The following is a 23,231-nucleotide window of genomic DNA, read 5'->3' as shown; positions in this document are numbered from 1 at the left end:
GCTTTCACATTCCTTTTCCTTATTAGGCTACAGCACCCTCAATGTTAAATTTGTTTATTTTCCTTTTTAGTAAAGGGACTTATTTTGAGGCAGCATACTTTAAAGGTCACTTTAAGAGTCAGCACCGAATGAAAAACTAATATAATTTCACAGAGTGATATTCCCGACCTAAACAAAGGAGCTGACAACAAAGCAACAGTAATGTAGATACTCAAACCACAGCGAGAAAAAAAATCAAACAGTAAATAGAAAAATATAATCTCAAAAGAGAAGAAAGGAAATTACTCAACAGTGTAGATTACGAGTGATAGAGTGCCGGGATTTAAAGGTCACTTTAAGTTCCCATGAAATCAAAATAGATGTTTTTTTATGCCAATATCTCCCCAAACCAAAACAAAGCCTTCAAAAAATGATGATGATTTGTGCTTTCCTGAGGAGGAGAGAAAACTGATTTTGTCTGCATCAAACACTTCTAAAGACTTCACGTTCTTTCCTTGTGATGGCTGTATACAAAAGGGCAACTTTAAAGCTCCTGTGAGAAGTTTTTAGGCGGTTTTCAAAAGTACTGACATTAATACCATGACATCTTTATAAGCCAGTAAAAAAGTAAGACCATAATTGGGAAGATATGAGTCATTTGGTTGTTTTTAAGGCCTTAAAGCTGCTACAGTGGGGTAGGCGTCACAGTCTTTGTTTTCCGCGGGACAAGTTCTTGATGAGTGGTGCATTTCGTTTTCAGTGACTACAGGATTTAATTTTGCATAAAAAAAAATGCTCACACCTGTGCAGGACAAAATTAGTAACAAAATAATCTTTAACAGTTTGGCCACTAGGGGGAGCCAAAATCAATATAAACAAAAGTTTCTCACAATGTTTTCAATGCGCTCAAATTCAGAGTGAAAGGCCAGTGTCAACACCCATCAATATCTAGAACAAGTTAGTCTCTAGCTTCTTGTTTCTTAAGAAAAAAGAAAGCTGTAGGCTAAGAATGCTTTCTGCTAGCTATGAACACAATGGTCTGAGACCACAGGGGAAACAAGTTTGATTAAAGAGGGGGTATGGCCCTCTCAATATTTTAACAGGGATTTAAAGTAACAATGCAGAATGTTTATACTAACCATGAGTAAATTTTCAAACCACTTTAAATCCATGTTTTTTGAAATCAGCAGCCCAGTGCTCTGGCATATCTGTAGGCTAACCTGACAACAAGTTAACACTGTCAGTTTGTAAGTACTTTAGTAGACGTTTATATTTAGCACAGCTGACAGCTCTCCAAAACATGTCCGTAATGTAATGTGTGTTGGTAACTCCTGGTTAGCTGTGTCCTGCCAGTCATCTACCAAGCAGAGCCCGAGCTAAAGGCTAATTAGCCTTTAGCTCGGGCTGTATCACTCACTCAATTAGCTTTCTTCTGCTCTTCTGTCCTTTTTCTGTCTGACAGTTGGGCTTCAGTGTCCACCATCGCTACAAAATTTCATCATAGAAATATTTTTTAGCAGAAAAGACAGATCTCTGTGTTTTATCTCTTCTCTCTACTAAACTTCGTCAGCTGGTGTGGTGTTGTCATAGAGACCTAGATGTGCCGTAAATCAATCCAGTCTTTGTCGACCCATCCAGGAAGCTAAGAAGTAGCAATTTAAAATAACCTGTAACCTGCTATATTGGTGTTGATTATCTCATTTCACAGTGCGGATTACGATCAGGCATTTATCTAGAAGGGAGATTTTTTCAAGATCACTTTCAAACTCACAGCCCCTTTAAAATCTAATTAGAGAACTGTGAGCAAAAACAAACCAAAGTTAACATATGAGCCACTCCTTGATTGCTTACCATATTCACTCTAAAAGATAAGTCTCTAAACACAGACTTTAAATGACTCATCTCAGATTAGCACTTTCATCCATCCCCTTGAAACCTCACTGTCTTCAAATAGCAGAGCATAAAAGCATCCCTCCAGACTTCCTCAGTGTTCGACTCTCCTCCATCAAACTAATGCTGTCTCCATTCATCGCAACACCTCAGTAGAGAATCTCTTTTTTTTTCTGTCTCCTGAATCACTCTAAGACACACAATCTCCTGAGAGGAGGGAATAAAGTCCAAGCATAATCACAAAAATGGCATCCATCAGTGGCATTATTTCCTAAAACACTCTCTCTTCTCTCTCTGCTCAAACCCCCGCTGCCCCGCTCCACCCCCTCTCTCAGCCCCTTTAAGCTCCTATCTCACTAAAGAGCATTCATAAAATGCTTTTCAGCATTTGACATTTTCCATTTAATCAAAGCGGGTAGGGAAAGGTCGCGATGGATCACAGGTGGACAGGAGGACTAACAATTCTGTTATGATATAATGTATCAATTTGGAGTGGATTAATATCCCTGGCACTTTACAAGCTTGACCTTTGACCTCACAATTGGAAAGTTTGATAACATGAACCTGCTGAGAGGAAACTTTCTCCCTGCTTTGTGAAAGGGCACCAGAAAGGAGACACGCGTTATTCTTGCTCCTGTGTGCTGAATTACTCATGAATATTAATTTTGGACATTCAAAAATGGAACACGGTGATAATCTGTTGCTTTTAAGCGCCCACCTGCATAAAGAGGAGGCATTATTGTATCACAGCAGTAATTTGAGAGGGCATTAGCATGGTTTCAGACTAAATGAGTGATCATCATTTTTGAAATTACAGAAAGGAAAGATAAATGCACTTTTGACAACGGTCTGAACTGTTGTGTTTTGGGTAATGAATGAAAGAGTTACTCAAATTTTGTAGAGCTACAAAAACACACATGAAAACAGAGTGTGTGTTAGGTCATCATACATCAGGTGTGGGCACAAAACTGTAAGCTCAAGCATTACTGAGTAGTACCACCCTATGACTAAATGTCCAAAACATAAACATAACAACATACCTTGAGGCCCCAGAGGAAAAACTGTTCGTTCTTCGTAAATAGGATAAAATTTGCATCTTTTAAACAATTCAATTTTGACTTATCGACCAGACTTGAGGTAACAAAAGACTCAGAAAACAGACAATAACGAGTTCCAAATTATTCAACATGGCCTATGAAGGGATCACAGAGCTTGTGGGTTAACAATGCCTACAGGATTGCTCAGTGTGGCTAACATTAGCAGAGCTAGCACCACCCAACACTAGTCCACCTTACAGGTTAACATTCTCCTATTTGTGCTGTTAATGCATCACTCCAATAACCCGACATGGCCTTCAAACAACTTTATCTCTACTTTTGAAATCAGAATACAACAAACCTGATGTCAGATGTCTGCCAGTCGAGGCAGATGTCTGTCAAACATGAGTCTGGTTCTGTCTGAGGTTTCTGCCCCTTGAAGGGAAGTTTTTCCTTGCCATAGTAACTTACTAAATGCTGCAAAGTGCTGTACTCATGGTGGGTTAAGAAGAGACAAGACTCCTTATCTTGTTTTGATGTTGGGTTTCTGTTAAGAAAAATTTAACATTAACAGGTGAAGACCTGTTTATGTTTTTGAATAGTATCCTGTGATAACGTTTGTTATGATTTGGTGCTATACAAATAAAGACTGATTGATTGATTGATTGAAACTGTGCTCAAAGAGGCAATCTTTCAGCTACGCTTGTTTACGTTCAGATATTAGCCATCAGTGGGGATGGAAATCAGTGGGGATGGAAATCACTTGATGGCTTGCAACAAAGAGATACTTTTTCCAAGATAACATTAAAACTATTAAACTGAACTATTACACTTTATATATATCATAAAAGAATCAGGCAATAATATATCAAGTACGGCTGGGACAGTATGCTATTCTATGCTATATTCTCGCGGTTTGGTTCTATTGTGATTTTTGGGGTGCCAATTTGATATAAAATGTGATTCTTTAAAATTTAAGATTTTTGCGATTTTTAGTTTTTAGTTGAAATTAAGAATTTGAATTGAAAACCCAAAGATTTTTTGACAAAGAAACAGGATTTTGATACTGTCAAACAAAATATCCTGATATATCAATTTTCGTTCATCCCTAATGCCAAGGATATGTCCATGCTGCTTGGCAAATAACTACATACCCCTACGTGCCATTCAAATCATTCATAACAATAAAAATTCCTGAATACTTCAAATTCTTAGTTTTTCATTAGTAACATGGATGACTGGCTTCATTTTTCAACTCTGAAGGTTGAAATTTGAAAAAATGAGGTAGATTGGACTGTGTATTTTGGCTGAAAATTATAACCAGGATTGTACAACATAATATTTAACTGTAATATTTACAGTTATACAATATAATATAATATATGACCTTGACAGTAATTGTACGGGTGTGCCAACTGTAATGTTACAGAATAAAGCTGTAGTTTTACTCTGGTAACTGTAAAATATAAGAGTCATGCTGAAAAATGTTTCATGTCATGATCACAGCCTTTCACAAAAACCTTAGATTTCAAACAGAAAGTCAGGGATTAATTTTTTGTGACACATTTACCACATTAGAGTTGGATCTGATAAACAAGAGAGCGGAAAATTATGAAGAAAAGGGTGAAAAATACTCTCAAATTTCTTGGCGATTTTCAAAAACTGTCAGACTTCCTGTTTGGTTTTGGACTTGGCACTGAGAAGCTTTCTTGTAGGTCTTGACGTGGCAGATGTGCTTGCCAATTTTTGTGCATTTTGGAGAAATAGAGGTTGTGTTTTTAAAAATTTAAGGGGGAAACCATTGTGCAACTTTGCTGCAAGACCCCTGTAACATTGAAAACTTCCATCACGTCTGATTCACACACAATTTTATGACTTTTTCTGTCTCAAACCTCTAAAAATTAACTAATCTGGCCCAGAAAGGAAGGGATTGGACTCTCATTAATGTCACCTTTGCTATGTTCTCTGTGTTTTCAGGTTTAATATGAAGAAAACAGTTCTAATAAGCAGTCTGCTCTCTCATCTCTGTGGCAGACTTGCATCATGCTTTTAGCAGCACCTTAGAATTAAGACTTCCTTGAGAAAATGGAATAAAAGCACCTTTTTTTCTGAAGGACAAACACGTAGGAGTGACAACTGTGGAAAAGAGCATCCACCCGCATTGACTCTTAAATTATAGTTTGCTTGTGACAAACAGCAGGGTTTTATCAGCCGGGCAATCTCCTCAACCCTTAAATAGAAAGTGCTTTACATTTTGAGGAGGCGTTTCCTCTGGAGGGGATTTTTAACACTTATAAGAGCAGGGTGGCAATCGAGGACAGGCAGAGGCCACCAGAAGGGGGTCAATGCGTCCTTAAGAGAAAACAGGATTGGTCATGGAGCTGATGCAGACTTAAAGAGGAGGACTTAGGCCCTGTGAAAGCTTTCAGAGGTACTGTGGCTTCTTGGCTTTTCTTTAATAAGATCCAAGCTGGGCATGGAGTTCATTGAAGAGGGAGGTGAAAGGGAGAGGAAGACTGGCGAAGTGCAGATATTATATAAAAAATGGAGGAAGAGATTAATGGAAAGTGCCCTCCTATCTCTCTGCTTTACACACACACACCTACACACACACACACTTACATCCTGGTTGCCCATATCCCAGTAGGGTCTCTCTCCATAGGACATGACCTCCCACATGACAATGCCGAAGCTCCACACATCTGAGGCTGAGGAGAAGCGGTGGTACTGGATGGCCTCTGGAGCGCTCCACAGCACCACGCTCTTCCCTCCGTGCTGCGGGAGAGGAACGGAGCACAGAAAGGGTGTGGAGGGTTCAGAAAAGTAAAGCTTTAATATTCCCTTTGAAAAGCTTTGAACATAGTTTCGGAAGATCAAACGCATCTTTGGAGGAGTGGGTTCACCTTGAGTGGAACTTTAAACATTCAGGGATATAAAACACTGAGATGTATTTCTCTAACAGCTTAATTATGTGACCCCTGCTGCTTCTCATGACGTGTGTTCGCTTTTATTCAGACCAAATTTCACCCCCTTCATGTGTGAACCTCCACCAACAGTAAGAAGGTTTTTTTTTAAATTAAACATCAGAATGCAGAGTCAAAAGTTCAGTCTCACCAGTGTAGTGTAGATGGCCTCTATCTTGTCCTCCTGTAGAGGTCTGAAGCCGGACACTTTGCAGCTCAGGTTGGCATTAACTAGCACCTAGAGTAGGTCAGAAACTGGTTAGCATCAGGTACAAAAGGAGCGGAAACAAAAGCTTTTTCCATAGTAATTCATTCACACATGTCCCTCAGAGTCTAACAATTTAGATTTTAAACAACAAAATTTATTGTGAACAAAGAGAAGTTCATGAACTATATTCACCTGTGACACCATTTTTACACTTGATTGATTGACTAATTGACTTATACCAAATACACCACAACTATATTAAAGGAGGAGGAATTTGGGGTTTCACCAATTTTGGTGCCAATGCTACACAAAGTTATTTTTGCCGAGAAATATTCCCATCTTTCAGACTTTTCAATGTGGAAAATAAAAAGAAAAAAATTAGAATAGTCCTTATTCACCAAGTATCTCAAGAATACAAGGAATTTAACTCCAGTTAACCACACTCTCTTGCACAATTATTGTAAATACACACTAAATATTACAAAAATAGAAAAAACTAGAGGCTAAGTAGTAAGAAAAAAAAAAAAAGATAATAATAATAATGAAGAGTTTTGTACAGAGAAGACAAACAAATGCATACACATCAGTTAAAATAGAAATTAAAAATTCAAGTAGTGCACTGAAAGGATGGCAAAAAGCTGTGCAATTTGCAGAAGAAAAAAAATGAAACAGGATTGTTCAAGAGAACCAGGCTGTAGAAAAAATTAACAGAAATAAAACAAAAAAAAAAGTTTTTTAGCTGCTTTTCTGACACTTACCCCCCAACTACTGATGTTGGTCACAAAAATGACACTGTATAAATAATAAAACTCATCACTAATGGGATTTATGGTGTTTATATTTCATAATGAGTCATTATTTTTAATTATGGTTTGTTTCAACACCATGAAAAAACTCATCACGGGAGCTTTAATTGTAAAATTATACATGATACTGGTGAAAACCACATATTCTGACATATAGCTTGCTTTTATACCATCTTTTAGCACCAGGGATGGCTAAAAAGCTGGGTTGAAAAATTTGGGTCATAAGTGTTTTGACAACAAACCCATTTACGGAAAATTTGGAAATTTTCAGGAGTGTGGTGCATGTGTGAATAGAGCTTATGATAGCTCTCTGCTTTGTTGTGAGAAGTTTTTATTCTATCACATGAAATTGATAGCTTTATAGAAAAAGTATAATCTGACATTAGATCATAATAGTAATAGGCCAACTCTGCTGGTTAGTTCATTTAAGAGGTTTAACACATTTTTTAAAAAACTTGTTGAACTTTAACCTCACATCTGTAATGCATCAGAATAAAGTTAGACATTTAGTACCATGAGCTTTTAGAGCCACAGAAACCATGCTAACACTTTTAAATCAATGCAGCTAATCACCCATATCATACAGTGATGACAGCACAGCAGCTGCAGAACACACTGGGTGAGATTTCCAGCCCTGATCCCGAGTTACTCTGCAGATAAGACAGATTCATTTAATCTGTATAATGATTTTACTTAAATTTGGCCTTGAACCAAAAATGGTGTTCACATTTTTTTAATTGAGTCAGACTTTAATTCAATCCTCCTCTAATCTGTATCCTTCAACAGCTTTAAAATAAGCCGTCATTACAGATTAATCAAAGGCCAAAAAAAGTGCATTGAGGGTAATTTACAAATTTACAGGATTAGCTATTTTCTGCTAGCGTTTATCTCTTTTCGTTTTGGCAGCAGTACTGTTGCTTTTGCCTTAATTACTTTATTCCTATAATTCACTGCTGTTTATTGGAACAACCTGAATAAAGTAGGCGGTATATGATGACTCCATTATGTGCAAAGGATTAATCAAATGGCACATTTTATTGGGTGGAAGAGTAAGCATGAGTGAACTAAAAGCTGGGAGCTTTCTATGTGACTATTTCCTTTTAAAGGGGGGTTTAGGTCATTGTGCAGCAAGCTACCACTTGTTACTTTTTGCTCAAGGAACTTTTAGTTGTAGTTAGTGTTCTCCTGAGACATTAAAGGGATAGTTCAGTTTTTTTTGAAGTGGAGTTGTATGAGCTCTATGTGACCACTAAGGACATTAGATACAGTAGAAAGTTGTCTCCTCTCCCTCAGTAAGACACAGACTGTAATCGCTGGTGACGAGGAAATAGGCGCTAACAGGGAGAGACGGTACCAAATTCAAAGGCTATTTTCTCTGCCTACAAGAACTAAAATCAAAAAGTAATACCACAGTTTAAGAGTACGCTACATAAAATATTTTTTTAATGCATTAAGTCTTCGGAAATATAAACATTTATCCGGACCTAACCAACTGGTCATGTGTCCTTCCGCGCAGCGCTAGTGCGCTCCGTCCCCCCTCCTCCTTTCATGGGAATGTAAACAAGCTATGCTTCATGCACCGGTTGTAGCCTCGTGTAAGTTTGATCAAGTATCGTAATTCTTTTGTTTGTACTCTAAGGATTGTGAGGCAGCGTAGGAAATTCAAACTGAGTGACTATGACAGCGACGATGAAGTTTCATTCACTTTGGAACCAAAAGGATACCTGTATGAACCAGAGCACACAGAGCTGCTATAGATGGAGACTGAAAGGAATACAGAGGAAACACCTGCGGTTTTTTTTCCCCAAGTTTTTTTTTAAGTGTTTGATGAGCTCTTGTTGATCAATATTCACTTCAAAATACTGAAAGTGCTTCACCAATCAGAAACATCCAGCTTGCAGGCCCTGGCCCCCAGAGTTCCTGGAACTTTGGAATGTTTTACCATCTCAAGAGAAAGATCAATTACGCCAAAAACAAATTAAGGCCTTAGCTCCAGCTATTGAAAATAGCATGTGGTTCCTCAAAAAAGTCTGTAGCTTGTACTGTTGAAAATACACATAGTGCTTCAAAAAAGTCCCTAGTTCCTGCTACCCAAAAGTGCATTTAGTTTTTCAAAAAGTTCCTAGTTCCTACTGTCTAAAAGACAACTTTGTTCTTAAAAAAAGTCCCTTGCTTCTGCTGTCTAAAAGACTAAATAGAACTTTTAAATATCCCAGGCTTCTGCAATAGAAAAGCAAAAAGTCCTTGGAAAAAACTTCATGGTTTCAGCTGTTTAAAAAAACACAGTTCTTCAAAAAGTCCCTAGTTCCTGCTGTCCATAAGAGAATATTGTTCTTTAAAGAGTCCCTTGTTCCTGTTGTAAAAAGAGAAAATAGTTTTTTAAGTAGTCCCTAGTTCCTGTCGTCTTAAAAAGAATATAGTTCTTTAAAAAGTTCCTAGTTTCTGCTGTATTGAGGAGAATATTGTTTTCAGAAACTGTAATTTCTGCTGTTAAAACGCACATAGTTCTTCTTAAAAGTTCCTGGTTCCTGCTGTATTAAAGTACATTGTTTCTGAAAAAGTCCCCAGTTCCTCAGGACACTTCCTGCAGTTGAAAAGCACCACCAAAGAAAGCCTGGTCATGTCAAACTTGTTTTGCAGAAGACCACGTCATTGTTCATTTTCTGCAAACCTGACCTCAGCGCTCTTAGTGAGACAGGGAGAATCTCTGAGAGGAGCGCCATACGGTAAAACCTGAATCATTCTGACAGTATGGCCTCGTCATTTTCAGTTTGTTGTGTTCAGCTTCACCAAAAACCAACAGGCAAGTGATTGTCAAAGATGTTTACAGACAAAGACAAATTGTGTTGTGGAACTCGACTGTGAAATCTCGCCCCAGTCTGAGACATACATCACCCCACACACACTCTCCCCTGTCATCTCCTCCCCACCTGCTACCTCACCTTGTGTGCGGCCAGCCGTTTGTGGACGAAGCCCATCTCTGTGAGGTACTTCATCCCGGACGCCACCCCGGTCAGCATATCCATCAGCTGCATCACACTCAGCTGGCCTTCGTGCTTCTGAGGGTTGAGGAGGGAAGAAACAGAAAAAAAGAGACAGAAAAGGAAAAAAAGACGAGGAGGAGAAAATCAGGTGAGCAGATACACAGCCACACATCTGTTACCACAGAGAAATGTTGTGCTCACTGAGCTGAATCCTTTTATTTGGAGAATAAAAACAAACAGGCCATTAATTCATATCATTATAAAGCACGCTGCAGTGGTTCACGGAGCAGAGGGGCACAATAACAGTTCACAGAAAGCTTACAGCGTCTTTGGGCAGAAACACTCCATTTGTGCCGTTAATTACGCTGCGTTTTTCTTATTACTATAATTAGTAAAGTATCTGTGCCTTGGGACGGCACCACAATAATTTAGATTTATGGAAGCGAAAAGTCTTGTTTGCTTAAAAGGAGAGGATAATGATGGAGTATAAATAGTGGTTACAAAAATATTTCTGTTAAATTGTCCAAATAATGCATGGATTAACATTTTGCCAGCTTTAACTGCATCACTTTCACTTCTTGATGCAGTGGTGTGTCCAGAGGAGCAGCCAGACAGATGATAAAAGAAGTGTACCAAACCCCTGAACCAGGGTTTTAGGATTGGAATTAGGATCCTTTTAAGTTGTACACTCCAAAAACATGCTGCTATTCGTTACTTTAAATTTCCCATAGATGTGGCGGTGTGTCTGGCTGACTATTTTCCAAACTGACTACTATATTAGCAGCTCCTGCTGATTTGGTGAAAAATCATGGTAGTATGTGGTATGTAGTATGCAGTGCGTGAAAGGGAGCAATCAGTCTGACTGATTCTGAAAATTTCTCAGTCTGCAACCAGCCAGTCTACCTCTCATTCTGTTTCCCACAAGCTTATGTAGATTGTCTGTTTTTCAGTTTATAGCGGGGAGCAGTCAGTTTTACGAGAACTACCGCCACTTACTGGAATAAGTAAGTAATACAATTACAAAAACTACTTATGTTTGACAGTCACTTAGATAACAGTAATGTGATTCAAAGATATGCATGGACTGTATAATTCATGGACTAAGTCACCATGACGTCACCCCTGTGTTTCTGTAACAGTTTTGAAGCAGATTGGCTGGCGTGGAAATAGTGCAGGTGTTGGGTACACTGATATCTACAGAGCACTTGTCAGTCACGTTAGCTGAGCTGTGCCTTTGATTGGGCAAACTTGCTCTCTAAATATCTTCCAAACTGCCGCGTCAGAAAAAAGTAGTGTGCTGTGAGTGAAATTAACTATTTAGACGGGAGATGTTTCAGGTACCTGGCTATAAACATGTTTATTTCTGCTGTGAAAATAGATTTTTTCTTTGGCTGGCTTGGAGTGCATGTGAATTTTGGTACTTCTAGAGCCAGCCTCAAGTGGATCCTTGACAATTTGCAGGTTCTAGCACTTACGCATTGCCCCATACTTCTACCAAAGGGAGAGGTTATACACATCCCACAGGTAACTGTTCAACACTGTAAAACTTATCATTTACAGTGCAGCTGAGACTTACCAGAAAACAGATAAAGGGATGCTATTACATAATAAACTAATTTGATTTCTTTACAAATCTGGACGGGAAAATTTGCTTCATTCAGTCAACCTTTCAGCACACACTTGGTCTATTGCTAACCGCTAGCTTCAGCCCTGAAACATAGTCAGTCATTGCTAGAGTCATGAATTGTCGATAAACAATAGACCTGAAAATACTTGGTTGGGAACTTAATACAAATAAACTTTAAGACCCTTTGATCAGAAGTAAATTATCAGCAGATAGGTAAATATTTTGGGTTATTACTGCCCAAGTCAGCCACTGTGTTGCTCATCATTTACAGTGAAACTGAGACTCAAGCAGAAACAGATAAATAAAGGTTACTGTGTGAAGAACTAAGACATGATCGCTTTCATTTAAATACAAAGATAACTGTTCATTTTAACAAAATGTATTAAATTTGATACCCGTTAGCTTTTTTCAAACAATGTGTGGATTCTGCGAAACTTAAAACCAGCAAAGTATAGAGGGATTATTTGTTAATCAACAACGCCAGATGTGTGCACAACTCGGATGCAGAAGCACTGCAGAGTATTATGGGTTGTCAACTGACATGGAGGAGGTAACCACCAAAAAATACATTTTTAAACTAAATATAATCACTTTTACGGATGGCTCCCAGGTTTGTGAAATAGCAGTGAGTGGACAGCGGAGGTCAGCAAGTGGGCAGACATTAGGTGGACAGACCTTTTTTAGAGGAGAAATCCAGCGTGTACCCAGAGAGCAATTTAAGCACACAACTGTCACTCGATGCTCATGTCTGAGTTATCCATGGACACTTACCAGACTGTGACAGACCAGGACGTAAATGTGTGTCAATAAATCAGAAACCCTCCCAAACCAAAAAAGCACACAGACAGCTAAGTCTGTGACCCGATCCATAAAAAAAGAACCAGACGTTGCTGGTGTTTCAGTGTAAAGTGTGACCCTGTTAACTGGTGACTCTCAGCCGTTAGTCACTGATACTGTCGGCTGAGAGTCACCAGTTAGCATGGTCACTATTAACTATTAAAAAAAAAAAACACTGGTTGCTCTGTGATGGTCAAAATTTGATTAGTTCCCTCTGTTGTATAGTATCATTTCTAAAATCTGGCCACAGAACAACTGTACATTTTTCTGCTGATAACAGGTTGAATTTAGTGTTTACAAAATGCTAACTTGTCTGAATGGATGGCGCTAAGCACTGCTTCTGCAATCAAGATGGATGCGCATCTTTATGATGACGTAGACTGATAATCCCTCTATACTACAAAACGGACCCAACCGAAGAGTGATACTATTCTACATTCAAAAGCATTTTGCAGTAGCAGTAAAAAATAATGGATGGATGAATGTTTTTGGCGTCAGGTTGATGAGCAAATTATCATAAACCATAGCCATAACCATAACCATAACTAGGTGCTGGTTTCTGGCAGGACTCGAGGCACAGTATCTGGTTTGTGAGTGGATTTAAGATAGAAACTAAACTCACTCTGAGGAAGGAATCAAGGGATCCGTTCGACATGCTCTCCACGATAATCATCATGGTGTTACCTGCAGAAACACAAAGAGAACAAAGAAGTTAAGAGTCAGAAAAAAAAAGAAATCGAAATTTGGATACAATGGAGATGGCTGGCAAAAAAGAGAGCAGTAATAGAGACAGAGACACAGAGAGGGTGAGGGAAGGGGGAGGGTAGGAGACAGGGAGAGAATAAAGTGAGTCTAGTCCACTTGGCAGCACAGCAGGCATTGTGCAAAGCCATTCCTCACTCAGTGAACTGTGGTGAAGCCGGGGGAACCTGTGTACTGCCCTGGCTGTCTCAGCAAGTTTAACGACCCTCAAACACTCCCTCACAAACACATATACACACACTGACACAGTCCAGGAATGCACACATATACACTACACTACACACACACACACACACACACACTGGGCCCAGGCACAGATGGCAGGATTCCAGCAGTGCTATGAAGTGCACAGAGGAGGAAAATAAGACTGCAGCAGTCAGAGGAGAGTGGAAACAAGAGAGAAAGAAGCTGGGGATTATGGGAGGTTGAGACAGTCAGATAAAGCTTGATATCTAAAAATATAAATCTAGGATGACAGGCTATCTGCTCTGACAGTTTTTGGCAGCGGTAATGCAGAAATGATAGCCCGGCATTGTTAAATCCATAATTCATGCTTTGCCAGTTTTACAGGGTGCTTAGGAAGCGATTTGGAAAGGTGACCAACAACACTTGGGAACTGTTAGTCAGCACGGGGGACGCTGCAGTAAAACGCAAGCGGTTAGGTAATTAATGTGAGTTGGATTGGAGAGTGATTCAGGGGTTTGACTGTGTTGGGTGGATGCGTGGAGCTGAGGCAACAAAGAGTTTAATGCGGAGATTATAAATTGGCTGAATTTCTCTGTATTGTCAGGGTAGACGGCAGAGAGAGAATTCATACAAGTAGGAACTCAGAAACCAACAATTGGCATAAGAATTAGAAGACACAAAAACATGGCAATGTTCTCAAAATGGAATATATAGTCTCTGAGGCTACAAGTGAGTCAAGGAAAGAAACACTCGTCATTTTCCTTTTAGTCCTGAAACACTCTGCGCCTAACATCAACCTTTCTTTTGGCCTTTGAAAGTAGCGGTAGGAGAAAAGATCATTACACAATGTATCAGGTTTTTTTTTTTTTTCATTTGGCAACATTAAAATCAGGATTCTTTGTCAAATTAAAATTCTTCATTTCAGTCTTTGTTTATAAACAGGACAAAAAAAACCCATACATTTCTCCAGCAGAGGGCGAAATGGCTCCTGATATAGTATGTAGACATTGTCATCGTCATTTAATTTTTTTACATGGTCTAGTGTTAAAAAAAGCAAACTAAAAATTGAAAAATTCGTAAATATCCAAGAATCGTATTTCAAATTGAATTTGCATCCCAAAATTTGTAATAGAATCAAATCGCAAGAACAGCATACTGTCCCAGCCCTATTTTTTAGATACTTCATGATTGAACAACGTTTTTGGAATGTTGGCATGGAAAACTGTTTTCTTCCACTTGGTTCACATGCTGGTTGTGTTGCATTCAGGGCCATAGCGTAAATCAGATATTTCACCTCTGGTTGGAACAGCAGACCAGGCTATGAACACGGCTGGCCAGGTTTCACTATAAATTGGGATGAAGTGGTGGCATGGTGGGCTGTATCTGGCCCCCTGTTCCCTCATAAAAACTGGGAATAATGGAAAACTTCAGGACAAATTCCACTTGGTCTGTGTCTGGTCCGCCACCCCTCTATCAGATCTCATAGGTTTCATTTCTAGTCAATGCCTCAGTGTCCACTGGCGGCTTTTCAGAACTGAAACCCAAGACGTGAAAATTCTTGGATCTATGACTCCAGCTGTCCCACGATATTGACAATGTAGCCAGTGGGTGTAGACAATAGACTGTATAAAATATGGACGTAGTCTCTGCAACATCATCTGTCTGTTCCAGATGCGGAGTAATAAAGCTGATTGTTGGCGGGGGCCATATTGGATATGACGCTAGCTTTGAGCTTCCTTTAAAATTTGCCTAAAGCATAACTGTGCAAAATAAATACTCATACAAGTAACCTTGAAAATGAAAACACTTTTCTTTACAGTATTTCACAGCATGAAATTACTGAACATCCATATGGCAAACATACTAGGCCTGTGTCTTCAAAGACATTTAGTGAAATATAACCTAAACAACATGGGACACAACATGCTCCTATGAAACCAAAATAGTGCATGTTCCAACCTTTTAAAATGAGGAATAGTAATAAAAAACTAGACACTGCTTTAGATTTTTTCCCTTATAAACGACTACTGTATTTACATTCATTTACGAAGCGTATACTCTTTTCAAACAGCAACTTTCTGCCTACATATTAGGCATACTGCTGTGGAATTCATTTCTGTAATAAAGTACTCATGTTCCCAACTAATTTTAAACTTTTTCTTGTCAGAGTGCCACTGTCTCATAGGCTCCATCCAAGCCACGACCCTGCATCCTTTCACTCTTGTCATGGACTTCCAGATTTGAGCTGATAGGACTAGCGCCACTCTACTCCCAATGTAACACAGTGTTAATTTGTGGTCAGGGGAAGAAATACCACAATATGTAGATAAAGAATGAGAAATTCAAACTGCTGGCAGTGGGAAAGTAATAATAATTATAATTAAATTAATATTTAAATGTAATAAAAATTCAAACATGGGCAGTGGGCCCCAACTGGACAGCCCTGGTTTAGACGGATGAGCGAATGAGGGAGACGAACCAGACATGGATCTGGTGGAAGTCTGGTGTCACATTCACCCTCTCCAAGATGTCTTCAGTCAAACTTGACTGAACCCTGGTGAAAGGAAGATGTCCACTGGGTAAACCTAGTGATGCACTGGCTTTTATTGCCCACTTGTTCCCATCTAGCGTCTTGGGTTTCTTCTCTACAGACTGTTCTCTTCTGTGGTGCACCTTACATTTTATTGAAATTCTTAGTTTTAGTCTTGTAAAGTGCTGACCTTTGTCTAGCAACAGGTGGCTAACTGGCTAATGCAATAACCTCTTTGAGCTGTAGGCTGAGAAATGTCATCATGATCATCATTATATAAATGTGACACACTTGTGATGTCATGTTGCTTTGAAAGACAGTGAAAGGATTGGAAGATTAGTCAGAGGAGGGTGATGTTTGCAGGAGGTGCATTGGAAAACTGGCTGAGAGGATCTGGTAGAGGCCAGTGATGTAAAGCAGGTGATTTGTAGTCTAACGGTCTGTGAGTCTGTGTGTGTGTGTGTCTGTGTGTACTGTTTCTGTGCCCCTACGTGTGATTTCATGCCAAGTGAGGAGCCAAGCGAGCAGGTGTGTGTGAGTGTGTGTGTGTGTCAATGAAAGTAACAGAGTGAGTGAGCCTATGTGTGTGTTTGTGCACGTGATGGTGGGAGAGATTGGAGTGGATCTCAGAGCCCCGCTGGGTCTCTAGCACCAATTACTGTACCCTGCACATCTGCTGCCATCCTACTGAGCACAGAGTGTGTTCAGGCACTGCGCCCATACACACGCACACACACCCACACACACACACACACACACACACTGAGCGGCATCACTGCGGCAGTAACAAAAACTTCACAAACTCTTTACAGCTTCTCCCTTCACCTGCCATTCCCATTAACCTCTACCTCATCTTCTCTGTCTCTCATGCCTCTCTCCTACGTCTCCTCCCCTCAACTTTTTCTGCCCTCCCCCCTCCTCTCATCCTGTTTTCGCTCTAGGACCTCAATTGCTATCTGTCAGCGGAAAATGGGCCTTGATGTAGCTCGGCTGTTGCGTCCGTGCCACTGCTCCTCTCTCGACTCGTCAACCTTTTCTTCTTCTCCCATCCTCCCGCCACGCCCCCTCTTTGCTGTGAGCTCTGACCCCCTCCTTTTGTGTGATATTGAAATGTTCAAAGTATCGCGCTGTTCTTCCCAATCCTCTCATCTGTTCCTCTCTCTCCCTCCACCACTTCTCTTCCAATCTCTCCTTTGTTACCAAACATGACGACCCCCTCTGCACGTGTGATATTGAAATGGTCAGGTTCCATTACCTCTTCTCAGATTTCCAATCTTCTTAGGATGCATAAGGTATAATTGATCTACCCTCCATTCAGCTAATCAGCGTTTTAAAAGTTGTTTTATTTCCTCTAAAGACAGACTTAACAACTCTTTCAAATGAACATTTCACAAATTAAACTTAAAACCTGTTACTTGTAAGTAGATTACACAAAGACTCTTTTTCATTTTTGGGGCTCGTACCTTCAAGGTCAAACAGAGCAATGTCACAGTAAAATTAACTTTTAACAACAAAACTAAGACTCACTAGACACAGATAAGGTGCTTATGAAATATGTTTGTTTAGTTAGTCATACTATATTACACTTGACAAGCAAACTTTTCCTAACCCCTTGGCTACTTTTCTTTTTACTTAAAAAGCTATTTAAGCTCAATTTTTTTAAAAAAATATTCAAATAAGACATTTTTCAGAGTTGTCTCCTGAGTTTTGCTCATTGGATGTCTTACAAGACGTGTTTTACTAAAAAATTGGACCGGACTAATGCTTAGATTTTAGTTTTTGCCAATCGGCAACAGTTCATCAAATATCCTATCGCCCTACAGCTGTTAGTGTGGAGGCTCAAAGCCCGCCTCATTTCCAATATGGACATTTGGCTTCAAAACTCTGTTATCAGACTCAGATCAGTGATGTCACAGAGATGACGTTCGTCTATTATACGGTCTATCGACAGCCCTCAAAAGACTCTGCATGGGGCTCAGATGGCCTAGTGGTTTAGTTGGCGCTCCATGAAGTTTGCCCTTGTGCAGGTGGCCTGGGTTCAAATCCAACCTGTGGCCTCTTTCCTGCATATCCACCCCCCACCCCTGACTCTGTTTCCTGCTCTATTCACTGCCCTCTGTACAATTCAATCAAAGGCATGAAAGGCCAGAAAAATAACTTGGAAAAAAATAGGCTGTGAGACCATTTACAGTCAAACTGAGACTCATCATAAACAGATTAAGATGTGCTAACATCAGTTCTAAAAATCGATCAAATAAGGGTGTGTAATTTGTTTGGCATTGATTTAAAGCAATTTGTCGACTATTGACCTAGTACCTGTATGGCTCATAGCTGGTGTCACAGCCAAATAAGTTTGCTGTCATTTGCTGTTCGAACATTTTCTTTAGAAGATTGATCCGGCCATATTTTTATACCAACTTTGTACAAATTTATCTCAAGACCCTTTGATCAGAAGTAAATCATAAGGGGCCAGTTGTTCAAAGGTAATCCAATCGGAGTTTGGTTATCTGATTGGATTAAATTCTGAAAATGGGTTGTTCAAAAGGGAAAAAAAGGATTTCAAAATCGGATTAGATCATGTAATCCAGATCACATATTGGGTTTGTGTTGTTTGGGAACTTTTCAGTACGATTTAGTTCAATTTGATCCAAAAAAAACCAACAACAACATGATTTTCCTAATCCCAATAGGAGACAGTATTTCAAGGAAGATTTCTGGAAGAAAATATAGTCAAACTTTAAAACTGGTCAAATAATCCATTTGTGCAATTAACTGTTCATAGTTTTATTTGTATTTTGCACCAATGAAGCCTTTCAGTATCATGAAGTATAAACAAAGAGAAACTGAAAGAGCAGAAGCACAGATACCCTGAACATTTTTTTTTATCTTGCTAACTATCGGACATTTAGCTTCTTCTTCTACTTCTTGTTCTTCTGCCTTTTTGTTACATTTCAGATGATTTGAAGATATGCAATTTTTGATGTATATCTATTATTTATTTGTTGCGGCTCAGGTGAGGGGTCATGAAAGAAATTAAAAATGTAAGTTGACGTTTATGTTATTAATTTTTTTTCTCAAAATAAAAAACACCTACAATGACCCCATGTTGGCTGTTGTACCTGTTGTTCTTTACAGAGCTGGTAGCCAACATTATGCTAAAATTTCCCATTTAGAGCACTGGTAATCTAGATTTAGTAACCTTGAAAACTGTGTATCTGGATCAGGGTTATCCAATCCAATGTTGCTTTGAAAAACTGGCATAAAACTGAGATGAATTTCCTGATCATGGATAGCAAGAAATTGGATTTCCAAATCTGGATCGTTTTGATCAGGATTAAATTCTTTTAACAACTGGCCCAGGAGTCTGGGATCCAAAACCACCAAGGTTAGCCAAAGTGAAGCAACTGTGTGACTATTCCACAATGAAACTGAGACCCACAAAAAACAGAGGCATAGTTGGACCTATGTATTAAACTAAGAAATGATAGTGTGTATTTTAGAAAAAAACTGGTGAGGCCAATTTTTCCCTTATATTGTTGAAAACATGTTTGTCTCTAAAGTTACTAATTCAGCTATGCAGTGCACAAAGTTTGTGGCAGTCTATCACTAACTTCCAGCTTCCAGGCTCGAAAACTTGGCCGTTGTTCCCAGAGCCAAAACTTATCAACAGACGGGAGGCGATGGGTTCTGAGATAGAGATTCTTCACCCTCCATGCTTCCTTTTTATCTCCCACCTGCTCTCCTTTGTTTTCTTGCTCCTTTTCCCCGTGGTATCCCCTTCCTCCCAATCTGCCATCCATCTCTTCCTTTCTGCTTGATCTCCCTCTCATCCTCCTCACCCGTGGTGATGACTCCCTCCAGCCGAATGATGTTGGAGTGGTCGAACTGCCCCAGGATGCCGGCCTCGCTGAGGAACGAACGCCGCTGTTTGTCGGAGCAGCCGGCCCTTAACGTCTTTATGGCCACCGGCAGCTCTCTCTTACTGGGCAGCTTCAGGCAGCCACGACACACCTCTCCAAAGTCACCTGCCGGGGGAGACAAAGAAGCAGAGGTCATGACCTGTATTGACAGAAGAACTAGAGGGAGAAAAAGGGAGGTCAAAGTGATGATTCAGAGCGAGACAAAAATGGAATGAGAAGACTCAGGGAGAGAAAAGGCGAAAGGTTGGAGCAGAATCAGATGGAGAAAGACAAACATATCGAAGAGGAAGAGAGATGACGCAAATGAACAGACACTGTTAGGAGACACGAAACACAAAGGGATCAAAGAGAGATCAAAGATAAGGTGGGGTTCAGGTGAAACAGCGGAACACTGAGTACAGACAAGGAAAACATAACGCTGAGAAAAGCAGAGCTCGACTTTAGCACAGATCAGTCTGATTGAGCTGGTGTCTCCAATTTGTCTCCCGGCATGTTAAAGGAAAGTGCCACAAAAATGCGAGTTGCTGCAAGATTACAGCAACTTGTACGTCCTGCTTTAACGCACAAAGTGATTTCACATTTTAGGGGTATGGTGGAAGGAAGGAAGGATTAAGAACTATTTGCTTCTGTTACCATTTCTTAAAAAGGAATTTCATCATTTTTGCTTTGCCATACTCCCCGTTCATATTGCATTTTTTCCACTCGGCTTAAAAGTGAAAGGGTGCTCCATGAATTTACAACATGAAGTCAATTTACTGATCACAAGGAGTTCAGCGTGTTCTTTTCAGCATGTACCGAAAAAAAAGAGCTTCTGTGTCTCTTAAGAGCTCGAAAAAGCTGAAAAACACAATTGACGCACAAAACTCTCTGTGCTCAAAAGACGGCGCAGGGAGAGACTGACGAAAGATACCACTGGGATGCACCCTAGGAAATGTACGTATCAGGGTTGTAGGAGTTTATCCTGCATCTATGGAGTCAGAATAAACAACAGGTAAGAAAAAAAATTGTGGCTGAGAATATTTACACAAAATTGACCTGTTGGCTGAAAAATGTAGTGTCTATATAAACTCTGCAGTTCATCTGTTTTAGAAAACTAAGAAAAATAAGTGTCTGACTTGATCTGGGAAAATCTGAGGAGAAAATGATGGTACTTTGATTATCCACAACTTTTAATAAGTTCAAATATTACCTTTTAGTTTGAAGTAAGTTAAAGGTTATCACCCTACAAAAGAGAAGTAATGCTACGGAAGGAAAAAGTCGCTTTGAAAACAGGCCAAAAATCTTATTACTGCAACTTCTTAAAGTCCTGATGTAACAGTAGGAATTCTGATATTCTTTTTGCTCACACCTAACTTCAGAGGTCTGCAAATTTCATCACATTCGGGTAATAATTAGACAAAGTTTTTTCTTATTTCTTCGAAATTAGCACATAACTTCTATAAAATAATGTCAACATTTATTGTCGCATGTCAGAATTGGTAGGTTATTGTTTTTCTAGCTTCTTTGAAATTTACTCCAAATTGAAAGGTAAGAAGGTGACGATTAGCAAACAATTTATTTGAGATTAAATCACAACCCACCACTATATGTTTTTATTTACCTTTGAAATGTTAAGTGAATAATTCAATGTTCCAATAAGCAGTCGATAGTTAGCTATTTGTTATTTAATTTCATCAAGTTCTTTCGTACCCAGTTTGTTGATATGCATAATTGAGATCACATGCAAAATGATAAACCTTTATGATTAGGCCTATAATGTTTTACATGATACAACTGAAGGCTTCAGGTGTGATATTCACCGAGAATGGGGTTGTAAATTGGCCTTAGCTGATTGTGATAGACACTGCAAATACAGTTGCTCTGCAAAACAGAATCTGGCCAGAAGTTATGTGCTAATTTTTACCAAATTCTCATGAAATTTTGGGGTTAATTTCAAAGAAATCTGAAAAAACTTTGTCTAATTATTACCTAAGTGCGATGAAATTTGTGGACCTCTAGAGTAAAGTGTTACCTTCTTTTTCTCAGAATTAGAACTTTAAACTTCAGAGTTCTGCCTTATTGTTACTTAGAATTCTGACATTAGTCTCATAATTTTTACTTTAGATCTCAGGATTCTGAACTTTAATCTCACAATTCTAAATTTGATCACACAATTCTGACCTTTGAACTCATTATTCTGGTCTTTGACCACAGAATAATGACTGTTGATTTTGGAATTCAAGCCTTTGATCCTAGGATTCTGTTCTCTAATCTCAGAATTCTAACCTTGACCTTGATCCTCAAATTATGACTTACAGACTGTAAAAAAAAGAAAAAAATGGACATAATCCTACTTGGCTAAGCTGGCTACAAAAACTGCTCCCCCTGGTGGCTGGCTGCAGTACAGATCAAAAACTCTGTCTCCCCAGTCAAACTTTAAAAAATAAATAAACCGCATAGAAATGTTTCTCATGTCTGTATGTTGTGGTGATATTAAGATATTACTGGGCTGGACTGTGTTCGAGTCCTCCTCTTTTTTGAAAAGTTTCTTTTTCATTAGTTATTAAACATTGAAAATGGGCCAAGTTTAATGATAAATGGCAGCTGCCGTTCTTGTGGAAACAGTAAGATACATCAAGAAGGAGAGCCAAGAAGAGAACAGAGTCTTAAAAGAAAAAAACCCGCAGTTAATTCCTATTACACCCACATCAACAGCTGCTTACTGCCACCAGCCATCAATTAAATGTGTCAGCATCCAGGAGCCTTTCAAACTGAGTACAATGTTGATGTTGGGACCAAATTTTAGTTGGTTGAAACTAGTTCAACTTTGTTTCTTTTCTTATCCTGTTGGCAAACAACTTCTTACCTTGAGATTCCAACAAGCACCCACTAAGTTTCAATTCTGTCACGAAAACTGAATCTCAGCGTAAAGATTTTGAGCTTTTGAATAGCAGGAAAAACAAGTTTTGATTCACAAAAGAAATCATTCAAGCTTTTGTATCATGACTCACCTGTGTGTACGATTCTCTCTATCTTGATGCTAGAGTTGTCCAGCTCCTTGGCGAAAGCGTGCACGGCCTGCATCAGATCCTCGCAGGTCTCTGGGTCAATGTAGGTCCTCCTTGTTGGGATCTTGACTAAAAAATACAAAAAGAGAAAGAACGATTAGAAGTAGCTGAATTTTTTTTCATTAAATAAAACTCAACACGACGGCAACCCTTTTGTCAACAAAAAAACAAGAATACGAAACATCTCTGAACAGATCAAAGCCTGGCACAAAAAAAAAATCCACATAAGGCAGATAAAAGGAACCGCTCTCACGTTCAGAAACCATTTAACTGCGTAAAACTGAATAAATACACACGACTAGCACTGCTGATAGCATCGAGAGACGTCTGTGACCCCGAGGTCACCTCTTGCTCTGAACACAAAGAAAAGCCAATCCCGGCGTCTTCATTTCTTTGAGTCTTATTGAAGCTGCAGTCAGAGCAGGAATTGGTTTTTCTGCTTCTGTCAACAAAGA

At 39.3% G+C, this 23,231-nt stretch overlaps 1 protein-coding gene across 3 annotated transcripts in view; it reads right to left on the bottom strand.

The window, feature by feature from the left end:
* The window catches only part of epha10 (EPH receptor A10), a 228,508-nt gene that overhangs the window by 3,804 nt on the left and 201,473 nt on the right, over window positions 1-23,231 (bottom strand). For all 3 annotated transcript variants that reach the window (XM_074687701.1, XM_074687702.1, XM_074687703.1), the window contains 6 exons: window positions 22,720-22,845; window positions 19,649-19,834; window positions 12,954-13,015; window positions 9,826-9,942; window positions 6,021-6,107; window positions 5,529-5,681 (listed from right to left, as the gene is read on the bottom strand). In XM_074687701.1, coding sequence (XP_074543802.1) covers window positions 5,529-5,681; window positions 6,021-6,107; window positions 9,826-9,942; window positions 12,954-13,015; window positions 19,649-19,834; window positions 22,720-22,845 — 731 coding nt within the window. The remainder of the gene's footprint in view (window positions 1-5,528; window positions 5,682-6,020; window positions 6,108-9,825; window positions 9,943-12,953; window positions 13,016-19,648; window positions 19,835-22,719; window positions 22,846-23,231) is intronic.

Source organism: Halichoeres trimaculatus, unplaced genomic scaffold (assembly GCF_033239565.1).
Source record: "Halichoeres trimaculatus isolate MK-OKI-2021-1 unplaced genomic scaffold, fHalTri1.1 fHalTri1_scaffold_14, whole genome shotgun sequence".
NCBI lineage: Eukaryota > Metazoa > Chordata > Actinopteri > Labriformes > Labridae > Halichoeres > Halichoeres trimaculatus.
Note: the sequence above shows the minus strand (reverse complement) of the source record. Positions and strands in the feature narration are given on the sequence as shown.